At 46.8% G+C, this 14,264-nt stretch overlaps 2 protein-coding genes across 5 annotated transcripts in view; one reads left to right on the top strand and one right to left on the bottom strand.

Moving 5' to 3' along the window:
* LOC134290519 (uncharacterized) overlaps positions 1-14,264 on the top strand; it is a 139,294-nt gene that overhangs the window by 102,123 nt on the left and 22,907 nt on the right. The window lies entirely within an intron of this gene.
* On the bottom strand, positions 1,457-14,244 carry LOC109411617 (epoxide hydrolase 4). 4 transcript variants are annotated; one of them, XM_062857512.1, is made up of 6 exons: positions 14,103-14,244; positions 13,016-13,750; positions 2,968-3,066; positions 2,566-2,886; positions 1,903-2,311; positions 1,457-1,836 (listed from the first exon to the last, which is right to left on the bottom strand). In XM_062857512.1, exons 2-6 carry the CDS (start codon positions 13,259-13,261, stop codon positions 1,649-1,651), a joined length of 1,263 nt encoding a protein of 420 aa, XP_062713496.1. In that variant the 5' UTR covers positions 13,262-13,750; positions 14,103-14,244; the 3' UTR covers positions 1,457-1,648. The 4 variants fall into 4 exon arrangements, with proteins under 4 accessions (XP_062713496.1, XP_062713498.1, XP_062713497.1 ...); XM_062857514.1 differs by having other exon boundaries at positions 13,016-13,362; positions 14,103-14,239; XM_062857513.1 differs by having other exon boundaries at positions 13,016-13,362; positions 13,567-14,232.

Below are 14,264 nucleotides of genomic sequence, written 5' to 3'. Positions count from 1 at the left end.
GGTTTATTTGTTGTATCCGATACATTTAATGATTATTATTTAACTCGGGTTTCGGTCGGATTTATTGGCAATTTTTTTTCGGGTTCGGGTCGGGTTCGGGTTTGATCGACGAAATTTTTTCGGGTTCGGGTCGGGTCCGGGTTTGACGGAAAAAAAATTCTCGGGTACGGGTCGGGTCCGGGTTTTGAAATTGAAAATTGTTCGGGTACGGGTCGGGTTCGGGTCTGTAAAATCTGAAACCCGACCATCTCTAGTATTTACTTATACTATACTCCCGCTAGCAGTCTTCTAGAGGGTCCTCATCGATCTCATCCTCGTCTGGCAATGCTGCTTCGAGATTCTATGCGTATGCTGAGGCGACTGACGGTTGCTTCAGTCACTCAAGTTTTTACCATGGTGGTCGCCGGTATCGGATATTTTTGATGACGGAGAGTTTTGGGTGCAGTTCGACCATCACTACCTGGTGATAGTGGTCAGAGTCGCCGTTACCGCAACGATAGGACCATAATATCGATGAAGTACCGTCCATCAATCAGAACGTGATTGATTTGCGATTTCGTGTGCTGATCTCCAGGTGTAACGGCAGGGGAGGCTGACAGCCTCAGGCTGTGTTGGGAGAAGATACAACGCATGGCCATATTCTAGAGGTGTTGAAATCAATGAGACGTAGGCCGTTTTCGTTCGTCAGATCAGGTGTTATGCTGAAGTTGAAGAGGCGTGCCTTCATCCTCAACCTGCACATTCTTTCGACGATTGGCCACCAACTGATCATGCGCCTAAGCATATCGCCCATCACGATTAAAACTGTTCCCAGCTCGCGTGTGTTGCCATAGCTGTGGTAGATGGTATGATTATGATTATCTCTAAACGTTCACACAATGATGGCTCCTGTCCAACACATCAGCGCTACGATGCCGAACCCGCGGTCCTTCAGTAGATCGGCGAGTATACGGGTGCTCCCAATGAAGTTGAGAGATTGGCAGTCCCACGAACCGAGTTTCCAGCCTACGACCAAGTTCCGACCGAGGTTGGTTACCCGATCTCCCCTGCGCTCCACGCCTTCTTGTGCGAACCGGATCAGTAGCTAACGCCAGCTATGCAGGGCTGTTATCCGGCATTCTTGCAACAAGTCCTGCCCAACGTATCCTTCCGGCTATGACCACAGGACCTGGATGCTGGGTTCGCCGTAGAGTGCAGTGAGCTCGTGATTTATCCTTCTCCTCCGCACACCATTCTTCTGCGCACCGCCAAAGATCGTCCTTAACACGCTACGCTCGAAAACTAATGGATATCAACGGGATTTGAATTATGCAAAATATCCAGCCTTTACCGTTCTTTAACGATACAGATCTTCTAGCTTATTTCTTAGCATCACATTATCTCGGGTCAATTGTGCAGGGAAACTTGAACTCCGTGCATAAAATAAAGTGGGTTTAGAAGTTCAAAGTAACAAAAATTGAGATGAAAGACATAATGTTTATTAGTACAAAACCTTGGATTTTTTCTTGTAATAATAGGAATTTCAAACATTAAATATACTTAAAGCACACTTTTAATTCAAAACTTCACTCCTATATAAAATGTATATAAAATAGCCACAAGATTCACACCCGAATTATTCCACCATAGACGGCACGCACACACGACCCTAACTCTTTAGCATAAAATTTGGCACACTGTTGAAAGCCGTTGCAAAGGAGTAGCCATCCTTGAGATTGTTCCCCAGCCTGACCGTATTGTTCGCCACCGCACCAATACCTCCAAAGACTCTCCCCACCAATCCTCGCGAAGGAGATGCTGTTGCACTTTCTGATGATTTCAAGAGCATTCGTTTTCCTAAAATTATAAAAATGATAGGCTATTAAAAGATTTTGGGAAGTGCTGTGCTCATGGTGCACTAACCTATCAAAAACTTCAGTAGAGTGCTGTTGAATTCAGTCGACATTTCCTGATGGGGAGCATGACCCGACTGCTCAACGATCTTGATCACAAAATTTTCGCAGTAGTCCGAGCTCTTGACCACCGATTCCAGCTTGTATATTCGATCCTCGTTGCCCGTAATGATCAGGCATGGGCACTGCAGCGTTTCGCCGTCCTTTACCCGGAAGAACATAAAGTTCCGATAGTAGTTCAACGGACCACGCCAGTCCTCCGTTTGGCTGAACGCGTACTTGTAGCCTTCCATGAGATTGTTTATCACAGATCCGTTTGTTCCGGATATGAACGTTTTGTCCTTCAGAATATGGGGGTAGCACTTTTTCAGGGTACGCTCCGCATTGTGCTGCATCTCCATTTCTGGTAGATAGGGTAGCTAAAGGGGAAGAAAACCCGTTAAAAAGCTGATTGATTTGCGATCGATCGACAATAGAATATGTTAGTTGAGGATGAAAGACTGAATTTCCACATCGTCTTAACCCTCGAGCAGTCGCGTCTTCGACCACCTTCAGCGACACCACGCTCACGCTGTGTACCATAAGCATGCATTTTTCATGGCGCGTGAACTCAGTACACGACGCGACCGACCCTGGGATCAGCTAACACTTTTGATACATCCTTACAACTCACCTGAATGAATTCCAGCCATCTCCGGTTAAATGGAGAGCTCCGTGGCAGGTTGTCCCACAGAAGGTTCGGATGAGGCGTCGACACGCTCACAAACTTGTCCACCATTTCCGGATTGGTGTGGGCAAACATCCACCCTATAATGGCACCCAAATCGTGGCCCACAACCGATACACTTTTTGCGCTGATGGCTATCAGAAATTTTCGCAGATCTTCACAGATTGTCCGTGGTGTGTAATCGAAACGCCACAGGGGCTTGTCCGAGTCGTTGAATCCCTTCAGGTCTAGTGCGATAACGTGGAAGTACTGGGACAACTCTGAAATCTGGAAGAAATATTTGATCATGGATATAGTGAGCTCAAATTCTGCAAAATGAATATCTGGAGCAAGCAGAGTGTAACTCACTTGGTATCGCCATCCGAACCAGCAATCAGGAAATCCGTGAAGAAGTAGCACGGTTGGATTGCTGCGGCATCCTGCCTCCACGTAGTGTAATTTAGTGTTCTGTAACATGCATATTTTTTTTTAATAAATCACAACAGTTTATAAGGTTGAAAATATGATTTATTTACTTATGTTATAACAACATGAAAAAGCTTTTTTGGGATCATGGAATGGTATCACGTAGATAACTATGCTGGAAAAAGCCGATTTTTTTTTCAAATGTGAGGAAAAGCCTAAAGCACGGTGAAGCACAGAGAAACACACGTAAGATTTAGAACAAATTATATTAGAAATCATCGTCACGAAATCGTAATCGCCCAATTCTAACCATGCCGTGTTTGGACAAGCCACCACTAGATAACAATGGTGAGGCAACGTCAAACAGGAGCAAAAACGATGCCAGTAATTGGCCAACTACCGAATATTTGAATAAACCTTCAAAAGGTAATCGATGGGAAGCGAGTAGAGTGTGACGCGTAATACAAACCCCATTGATCCGTGGCTATCACACCGAAAACTTGGGATCGAATCACACTCCGGACATACTCACGAAATGTGAGTGCTTCATTTGAAAGGTAAGTAAGTAAAGTCGTGATTCCCGAGATTAGCTAGCCCTGCAATTTCTTTCCTTACCTTCTCGTGACACCGGTCAGGCTACGATCAAATGTAGGGAGGATCGGGTAACCAACCCCGGTGTGAAATTTGGTGTTAGGCTGATAGGGAAAACAAGGTGTGCTTCTGCAAGTCTGAGCGATTTTTTTCTAGGCTTGGAGCGGCTAACAACAGCGTCCGTTTTCAATATTAGAGGCGGCTAAACAACGTCTAATGCGACCGGATACTTCTAGACTAATGTGCTTGTTTGACACGGTGGGAAAGGTGCTTCTCCACAGGTTGTTGAGGCATGACAGCAACAAGTTCGGTTTCCGGAAGTAGAGCTCGACCGTAGATGCTATCTTGTCGGTTACAAAGACCGCCGAGATAGCGCTGCTGTGTAAAAGGAGGGGGATTCGCTGTTGTGCAGCAGTAACTGTACTCCCTTTCCGGAAACCCAACTGGCAGCTCGAGAGAACATTTACACCCTCAGTGTGCCTCAACATTCTATTAAGGATGATCTTTTCGAGCACCTTTTACGCTGTGTCGATCAAGCATATTGGTCTATATGCCGACGGGTATCCGGGTGGTTTCCCCGCCTTTGGCAATAGGCTCTGCTTTTTCCAAACTTCTGGGAAAACTCCCTCATCGACGCATTTCTGCATAGCAGACCTGAACATCTCGGCAGCCTCTGCAATAGCTACTTTTAAGGCCAGGTGCGCAACATCGTCCCATCTGGGGCATCACCTACGCTAAGGGACTTTGCTTTCCCCGCCAGTTCCACATCGGTGACCCTCCCCTCATCGCCAGCCCCCAGTCCCCGGATGTCCTACGAAAGGAAGCCAAGGCCTAGGATCATGACGCGGAAAAAGCCCCTCGATGATCTCCTCCAACATCTCTGGTGGTTGCTCTGTAGGAACTATTACACCTCTCGTCTTGGCCACAGACAAACAGACGTAACTCTTGGAGGAAATTCATTAGAAACTTTTGCCCGGTGTCATTTTCATGAGCACACTGCCACCTGTTGGTAGAACCGCGCGCGACACTGTCGGCCATGATGGATTTCGATTTGACGTTTTGCTGACACGCACACTACTACACAAATTGCCTGTAATTTTCGTTTGCATCATTCAGCAACTTGTACACTGGCAAACGTCAAAGCGATCGAGCACTAACGCATCTAGTGGAACAATCGCGCAAATCAAATGAAATTTGAATTGATCGTTAAATGCATGTGCCAAGCCGTTTTGAAGAGTGTTACGTCTGTTTGTCTGTGTCTTGGCCATCACGATCCTGTAGGCATCACCCCACGGATTCGCATTGGCACTTTCACAGAGACCCTCGAAGCAGACCTCTTTGCTTGTTCTTGTCTCAGTTTTCAGCGCGGCTTTTGCACCACCCACCGTTCGTTTCGCTCGTCCTCTGATCGTGCTCGCTGCATCCACAGCCTAGCCCGAAGGCAGGCGCAATGCAGGTCCGCAATCGATTGAGTCCACCGGTGGCCTCCCATTTCTAGGGTGGACTCGCCTAGGCATGGTCGCATCGCACGCACGCCGTCTAAGCCTAGTAGGTTTCGCTCACGGCAAAGCGCCTCCCTAAATACCCCTTCGTTGAAGTATGATGTCTTCCACCTGCGAGGGCTTGGCCTTGGCCTAGCCTCCTTTTCCTTTACGCGATGCCTACTGTTATTGTAGTCAATACTGTTGCGAACCGCCATATGATCGCTGTTAGTGTAGCTATCGTCTAAGTACTCTCCAGTTCGAACTAATTGTTAGGCCAGGACTACAAAAAGTAACGTCAATAATCGACTCCGCACCGTTTCGACCAAAGGTACTGTTGTTAACAAAGTCGACATTTAATATGGCCAGTATCTCTAGCAGGATCTGAACCCGCTGGTTCGTGAAACGGCTTCCGCATTCCACGGCCCAGGCATTAAAGTCACCCGCTATTACCACCGGTCCGCCCTGTCAGTACGGTTGTCATACAATCCAGCATCTGCGTGAACTGCTCGATCAACCAACGCGGAGGCGCATAACAGCTACAGAAGAAGACCCCATTTACTTTGGCGACCACGAAGCCCTTATAGGTAGTAGACATCAGCTCCTGGACGGGGTTTTTACCCGTCGCCCACATCGCCGCCATTTTTCTGGACCCATCCGAGACTCGGTATTCGGTATGGGTCCGCTATGATGGCGATATCCGTCCCCCAGTCTCCAGGTCTTCGGTTACCCTAGTGGTTAAGGCTATGGATCGCCACTCCGGAGACGGCGGGTTCGATTCCCGTTCCGGTCGGGAAAATTTTCTCAACTCCTTGGGCATAGTGTATCATTGTGCTTGCCTCACAATATACAAAGTCAGGCAATGGCAGGCAAAGAAAGCCCTTCAATTAAAAACTGTGGAAGGTGGAAGTGCTCAAAGAACACTGAGTTGAAGCGAGGCAGGCCAAGTTCCAGTGCGGACGTAGAGCCATAAAGAAGAGGAAGAAGATCCGTCACCCCCTCAGAAACCGGTTGCTGTGCAGCTGCTGAGGGGCCGTACACAAATTACGTCTCATGTTCCCCTAGAAAAAGTGTGACTAGGGGGGAAGAGTGTTGAAAAAGATCGATTTTCGGGTGACATAACTTGGTAGCACCCGTGAGCTGCGTCAACGTGGTTCAGGTTCAGCTGCGTTACCTGTACTGTGATTTGTTCACTGTGGCTTTCTGGAAGGCTGGGCGGGCACCTTGGACCAATGGGTGGACTCGTACAGCCTTGTGGCTTATGGCCTTCGGCGCTGCATCTCCCGCACAGTTTACTCTTCCCAAGAAACAGAACTAGCTGAACAACAGTATCTTAAGCTAAAGTTTGTTTAGGAGTCGTTTGTTCAACTTTTGTACAGCGAAAATGTTTGTTGGGTTGTCATGGCCTTTGCAGTCCCATGACTTGTGTTCTAGTTCCAGACACCTAAAGCAAACCTCCGGTGGCTAATGAAAGGACAGATGGCATACTGACCTGCCCACCTTGATCTTCCTATTTTAACGGATTTATTTACATCCACCACAGGTAGCTGTATCAAGGATACCCGTGTCCCTGCCTGCCCCTTTTGTAGGTGACCACCTGCACCTCGCACTGTTGCCGCAGTGCCGTGACGAGCTCTTCCGCTTTAGTGACCTCGTCTAGGTTTTTCACCTTCAGAGTCATCTCTGCTGTAAGAGCCCTCACCTCGACCCTTTCGTCAAGGACCTTTTCCGCCAGACTTTTTTAGACGGCGCCCTTGCATTCCATCATTTCACCCGTACGAGTATGTCTGATACTACGCACGTCGGCTCCTAGATCCACGAGCTTGGCGTCGCTTTGCATCGTCATAGAGACGTCCGAGTACTTAGATTGTTCGGTCTTGATGACGAGCGCGTCGCTTTTCACGCGCTTGCCACCTACTCTTCTACGCCTTCTTGGTGGCGTCCCTGATCTCCTCGACTTGCGGTGTTTTCTTCTTCCTCTTCCGCTCAACTTTCGTCCAAGGGGAGTCCTCCCATTGGTTCGCCCTACTCTGTGGTTGCTAAGGGCCCAACTATGATCGAAACCTTCTGTTCCCTTTCATCCGGGAAGGACCAGCCTTTTCAGGCTTGCCGATGGGTCCGACTTGCCGACATTACTGCCAACCTTTGGGGTTAGTATACACCTAGCCTTGTGGGCACCACCAGATAGCTCCTTACCCGCTTCTGCGAGTGCATATCAAAAGGAGTCGCATCCGTCACACCTTTGGGGCTTCCTGCGAAAGCGAAAGACTCCGTCTGGGTAGACTTCGTAATATTTGCTTTCGCTAGTTCTGCCGCTGCTGTAGTCTTCACGAGTCTCTCGTGATTTTGCTTGCTAACGTCCATCGGCATACGAAGTCGCAACAGGATTGTTTTAAGGTCCTTACTTATATTGGACTTCGTGTGGACGCAATGTAGATTATCTTGCCAAGCTGCTGCTCAGCCACCTCTATTACAAATAGCCCAACTCTTTTTTAGTTGATGGCCCTCATCAACGACGCTCCGTCTAATATCTCCCCCGGCAGGCTAGCCGGGAAAATGGATCGGAGCTCCCACGCTGGAACTGCGTGCGCCGCTTCCTGCTCTTGATTCCTCACTTCTCCTTAACGTAGACCTAGCCATCCCATTTCTTACGAAGGGGTGAACTTCGCCACGACCACTACCACCTGTTTGATTTTGATTTTTTTTTAATTTGACTTCATATTTAATCCCACGAATTGCCCCAAAAAGGAGGTCCACCCCGCCAGAGCCCTGCATTAATGCGAAAAGGGGCTGTCCATAAACCACGTGGTCATGAGGGGGGGGGGGTTCAGCCAATGACCATTTTGTATGGACGATTAAAAAAATTTGTATGGACTAATGACCACGCGGGGGGGGGGGGGGGGCGGGGTGAGAAGTCCCAAAAAAATGACCACGTGGTTTATGGACAGCCCCAAAGGGACGAAATACTGTGGGGGAAGGCCCAGGTAGGGTAATCGTTCCCTTCGTTGTGATAGTACCTAATTTTGCGGTAATGACAATTGACCGACTTACGTTTTTAAACCCTTCATTAGGAGGTACGGTCATTGTTTTTGAAATTAATTTACACTAATACCACAACGATGGGCACACTTACCCTACCCCACAGGCTCTGTTAACGATACACTCCCCTCAATCACTCATTCCTCGTCCAGAGGATGTGTAATGACGAGTTTAGCTGGAATGTCGTTTCATCTGCTGTCACCCACGTCGTCTTGAAGATTCAGAAGAGGTGGTGCCTGGATTCGAATTGCTAATTCAGACACTATACAAAAGGTGGTCCAAGGGTTCGGCGCCGGCTACGTAGGTCATGCCGCGGTCCTGCGGTCGAAATCGACCCTTACAGCGATTAAGTGGCCACGGGGAGAACATCCGAGGTTGGATCCGAGCCCGCGGTTGACAAGGGGTCCCCGGTAAAAGCCGGGGCAGATGGATGCCCTACTACTGTCAGCAATGTATGCAAGTATCATTTATTGATGCTTGCAGAACAGTTGGGCGCGGGCATGGTGGTTGACTCTACCCGCCTTTCGAGCTCGAGGACAAAGGGAGTGGTTAGAACCACTCGGGAAACTGGCTAAGCGCAATCATGCTCCCTTGGTGGACTCCCCAAAGCATATCATCGATATTCGTTGCTGCAGGCTACGTAGTTATCCTTAAGGATGCGATGTGCACTAACCAGTCTCTGAAGCGATGATTCGTCATCGGGTTTGGCGGCAATGAGAATCTTGTTTAGTGGAGCTAGAAGAGAGTAGTCCTGGGTTTTGAGACCTGGGCCGATCAGGTGTCTGTTGAGCAGATTTTCCCAATGGTTTAAAAAAAAAGAGGATGTGTGGCTATGCAGATGTACCTGGACAGAGGCGAATTTCCGGAGAGGTGGAAAAAAACAAAGACTGGTTCTGCTGCTCAAACCCGGGAAGCAATCTGGCCACCCATCGGCATACAGACCTATCTGCCATCTGGACACCGCCGGGAAACTGTAGGAGCGGATCATTCAGTCGAGGTTGATGGTCTATATCGATAAACCAGATGACTCTGTCCTCTCGGATAACCCGTTCGCAGGGTACGAAAAACGGATCACGCCGAAAAACAAACGCTTTGTCCTAAGCGGTGCATGTCGGTAACAAAAGCGCTCCGCAACAAACGCATGTCAAGCGATGAGAGCAATAAAACAAACATCGCTTGCCGTGCGTGTGCCGATATTTCGGCTTTTCTGCTGAAATTTTCGACCCACATCATCGAATTCATGAGCATTTGGACGAATTAAGAATCTTGCCATCCTCAGAGTCGAGTTTCAGTTGTAAAACAATGCAAAAATCACGATGTGAATAGAACGAGACAAATATTCCAACCGTTTTTGTTTTGAACAAACTCGGGAGCGATTTTGTCATTATCTGCTAACGAAAAAACAAAGCGTTGTTGCCGTGCCTTCTTTGTTGCCTTTTCTTCGCTTGCGGTGCCATATTCTGCGTACACTGCCCGTTCGGCTTCCGGAGTGATTGATCGACGATGGACGCTATTAGGCCTGTACCGAAACGGCCGAGATAGCGCTCCAAAAGAAGCGAACGGGACGTCACGCTGGACTTAAAGAATGCGTTCAACAGCCATCGAGTGCGCCATACACCTTATAGGAGTCCCGGTTATCCTATGCCGGATACTAGCTCTCCAGTATAGGAACTAGCTCTTCCAGAATAGGGTGCTAATCTATGATACCGAGGAAGGCGAGAGGAGCTACCACATGACCGCGGGGGTACCTCAGGAGTTTATCCTGGGCCTGGTACTATGGAACGCGGCGTATGATGGCGTATTGAGGCTCACACTTCCATCGGGCGTAAAGCTAGTTGGCTTTGCCGATAATATCGTCCCCTTAATGCTAGAACTAGGTAACTCGAAATTTGACGTTTTTGAGTTGAATATACCATTATATCTAGCTTTTTGAGCTCTATAATATATCCAAAGACCAATGATATACCATTTTAAACGACGAAAATATTCACCATTTTCAAAACTAGGTATCTCAGTGCAGAGTACAAGAACTGAGTGCTATAACTAGGTAACTAAGAAAATCATACCTTATTCCAACCGTACAGGTTAAAAGCTTTCGGACGCTTGGACGTGGAAATGTTACTAGTCATTCTTTTGTTAGTAGATTGAAAATCTACTACTGTTTTTCATTTTAAGCCTAAAAACTTGAAATATTTTTCTTGTATTGATGTAGGTAAAAACTGTGATTGTTCGTAGACGATTATTTTATGAACATTTTGAGGTGTCTTGTGGTGATATAGCAGGCATCCTAGCAAATTCAGTAATTACGCGTAAATTTGAATATGTGAACCCTTTAAATTTGCATACTGCAACAAGAAAACTGAAAAGAATGATATCAATAGTGGTAAAAACTAAGTATCTCAGAACATCTCCACCATTATTTATGTTGCATTTTGAATGCTATAACTAGGTAACTCGACAATTTTTAAACCATTTATTGTTTTTATCAAAAATTCAAACCAAAATAGTTCAAAACTTTTCCTTGTAGCAGAAAAAGTAGAAGCTGAATAAGCAATCAATGCTAAAAAATAATCATTTAAAAGGCTCTATACCTTTGGAACAACTGCATGAAAAATTGTAAAATTTTCAAAGCCATTTTTCTCGAAACTATGATTTTTGAGTTACCTAGTTCTAGCATTAAGGGGACGATATTACGCTCGTGATATACGACGAGTCGATAGAGGAAGTGAAAGACAGGATGAGGTCGAGACAGCTGGTGCTCGCGCATCACAAAACGGAGGTTACTTACCTTACCGATTAGGCTAAGGCCGGGGTAGCCTCTGCTGTACATAGTAGCCGTCTCCATTCCACTCGGTCCATGGCTGTTTGTCTCCAGTTCCGCACTCTGCGTAGAGTCCGCAAATCGTCCTCCACTTGGTCGATCTATCTAGCTCGCTGCGCACCACGTCTTCTTGTACCGATCAGATGACTCTCGAGAACCATTTTAGTTTGGTTGCTATCCGACATCCTGATGACGTGACCCGTCCACCGTAGCCTTCCGATTTTCGCGGTGTGGACGATGGTTGGTTCTCTCAGCAGCTGATGCAGCTCGTGGGTCATTCGTCCTCTCCAAGTCCCGTCTTCCATCTGCACTCCGCCGTAAATGTTACGCAACACCTTCCGTTCGATAACTTCAAGGTCGCGTTGATCCTCTGCACGTAGGGTCCATGTTTCGTGCCCATAGAGAACCAACGGTCTAACCAGCGACAAAACAGAGGTGGTAGTGGTGAATGAGTCTGGACAACGGGCACGATCAACTCCAAGCGCTTACTGAAGCAACTGGGGGCATGGCGATTATGGTATTGTCGAATATGATGTCAAATAGTTCGGCAGTAGTCTCAAGCAAACGTAAGCTGCTCGCAACAGTAGCGGTCTCCATACTACGGTACGGGGCCGCTGCGTGGTCGAGGGTGCTAGTAGTTAACCGAAACCTTAGGGTGGTCAGCGCATACTGCACAGTCCTCAAGGACGCGAAAATGACAAAGAGAATGGGATTCCTTCAGCAAGATTAGATAGACACACAGGCTCATACCAAGTATGTCTAAATGGGTGAGCAGGCCCCATGCGAATTTTCACTTGACACAATTTCTATCGAGCCATAGATGCTTTAGGTGGTATTTGCACAGATTCGGACATGCAGGCTTCCCAGCATGTCCGGAGTGCGCGAACTGCGACGAGACCGCGAAGCATGTGCTTTTTGAATACCCACGCTTCGAGTATGCAAGAGATATGCGGTAGAAATATCACTCCGGACAACATTGTTGAAAGGATGTGTACGGGGGTGGACAAGTGGGATTCCGTTACTTCCACGGTTTCTCGAATCGTAGGTACTTGAACTACAGCGGAAATGGCTGGCTGACCAACAACAAGTTGTGTTGGCCACCCCTTCTCCTTCCAGGAGTTGAGTCCAACGGGTAGTCTATAGTACTAGCCAGGACCCAATCTCAAAGGTTACATTAGAGACCGCATATTTAACTTAAATAGGCCCTTCAAACAATTTAGGGCTTGTATGCACAAAGGATTACTTTGGAACTGATGACTCGTTTTCTGATAGCCGCAGCGGTAAACGCTGAGGTTCCTTTACTTCCTTGGACATAGAATATCTTTGTGCCTACCACACAATATACCCATGCAAAATGGTCACTCACTAACTGGAAGAGGAAGCTCTTAGTTAATAATTGTGAAAGTGCTCATAGAACACTTTAGTTGAGAAGCAGGTTTTGTCGCAGTAAGGGCGATACGCCAAGAAGAGGATAGGAGAACTTGGTTTCATCTCTATACATGTTTAACTAAATGAATAAAATAAATAGACCCATCTAAGCCAAAAAACAAGAAAGGTTTCAAAATTTCAAAATTTGGTTGAAACAAAACTAGAAAATAGCGCATCATGAACAACACCATTTGAATGAGCGAAATATGTCAGAGATACATTGAATGCGACGCTAATTTTACATTTTCCCCTATGCACGGTCGGCTACAAGCAACCTTGACAACAACCAACCATTTGACCTATAAAAGTTGTTTTACAGTCAAACCGATGGAAACAAAAATAAATCAACCCAGATGACGCGATGAACTTCGGACGTTAACCTTAATACGAGAATAAAAAAGAGACGGAAAAAAGTTCTACATTTCGTCATTCCAGAGACATCACGAATGATTCACGCTCATAATCCACTAGCGCATGGCACACCACGCGAACGTTTCGTCAAGCTGGGGAGCTTCAATCAATCTAGCTATTTGTCGTTTCTACCCTCTGCTCATTATCTGATCATACGTCCCAAACGGCTGAATCGTTAATCAAACACCACACAACACATGTGTGGCTACTGCCTACTTACCTCTAGCTTCACGTACGAATGTCGTCCCATTTTGCTCTCGGTCATGAAGTTGGGCTGCATATTTGGAAAATGTACTTGCTCGATCGATCTCCGCATGATGGTGGTCTTGTGCACTCGGCACCTGATGCACTCGAACAGCCATTTTAACAGCAATAGCAAATTGGCCACCAAACAGCGCAAGCCCACCTTAAAAATTTGCCTCTTGGGAACGACTTGAAGGATGTCGTATTGTTTGGATTGGGTCATTTTGAACACTTTGGGTTATAGGGTGGGGGTGTCCTTGAGAATACACAGAATGATCACTTTGGGTTCACTTCAGTTTGAATAGTTTGCCATTATTTGTAGAACTGCGAATAAGTAATTATTGATCAGCCATGGCGCCACTCGCACTTCCGACCGATCTGTTAGATTTCACGCTTGTAACTGTCTACGGGGACGTCTTGCATTCGGGAACGAACGCAGCATTAAAAGATTAAACCTGGCGCGTATCACTCTTACTATCAGCTTGTTTTTAAACGTCTCAATAACATTTGCCCTCTTCCATTACGTACGTGTACTAGGTCGTCGCATCAGCTTCAATTCACGAGATTCACCAAACAGGCCACATTTTGTTCTGTTGTCACTGCATTGCATTGCTTGCAGTTCCCCTACAGCACAAATCTTTGATTCAAGAACTCTCCACAACGAAACTCAACCCTTGTTCAGCGATACACTTTAAGCACTTTTACTTTCAAACTAAATAAAAAACGATGTCATTGAATTGGCCATCCAAAAATCGAATGCCCTCTACAACGTTAGACACACGAACACATCAACAAGCACCCTAGCATAATGCCCAGCATAATCCGGTTTATGTTGTGGTGCTAGAAGATGCAACCTTGCTCACAAATCACGCACATTCTTTTTTTGCTTTTCTATTAACCGAGGGTGCAAAGTCCGAGAGTGGTGTGACGTCGTCTAGGGAGTTCCATCATGCGCGCACACGTGATTCCTTCGTACGCCTATCGCCTTTAGTCGGTCTACGACGACGACGACGACTACGCGACAATGCTTGTTTATTCTGTTCGTGTTTCAATAAGGTACCCACTGTAGTTCTGATAAGGAACTTAGCCTTATCGATTCCCTAAGATTCCACTATAGTGGAGTGGAACGATACAACGAAGAATCACCAACCGCCACTACTGTCCGCTTGAAACTGACACCCACAGCAACTAGACAATCCAATGCCGCCCTCGTCTTGCGTATGGCA

The sequence above is a fragment of the Aedes albopictus genome, chromosome 3, assembly GCF_035046485.1.
Source record: "Aedes albopictus strain Foshan chromosome 3, AalbF5, whole genome shotgun sequence".
In the NCBI taxonomy this organism is placed as follows: Eukaryota; Metazoa; Arthropoda; class Insecta; order Diptera; family Culicidae; genus Aedes; species Aedes albopictus.
Note: the sequence above shows the minus strand (reverse complement) of the source record. Positions and strands in the feature narration are given on the sequence as shown.

Excerpts from the sequence above, each read along its gene's own strand:
- LOC109411617 (XM_062857512.1), bottom strand. The coding sequence starts at position 13,261 with ATGACCCAATCCAAACAATACGACATCCTTCAAGTCGTTCCCAAGAGG. Across the intron at positions 3,067-13,015 it reads ATTCGTACGTGAAGCTAGAG|AACACTAAATTACACTACGT; the intron begins GTAAGTAGGCAG and ends TGCATGTTACAG. Across the intron at positions 2,312-2,565 it reads GATGGCTGGAATTCATTCAG|CTACCCTATCTACCAGAAAT; the intron begins GTGAGTTGTAAG and ends CTTCCCCTTTAG.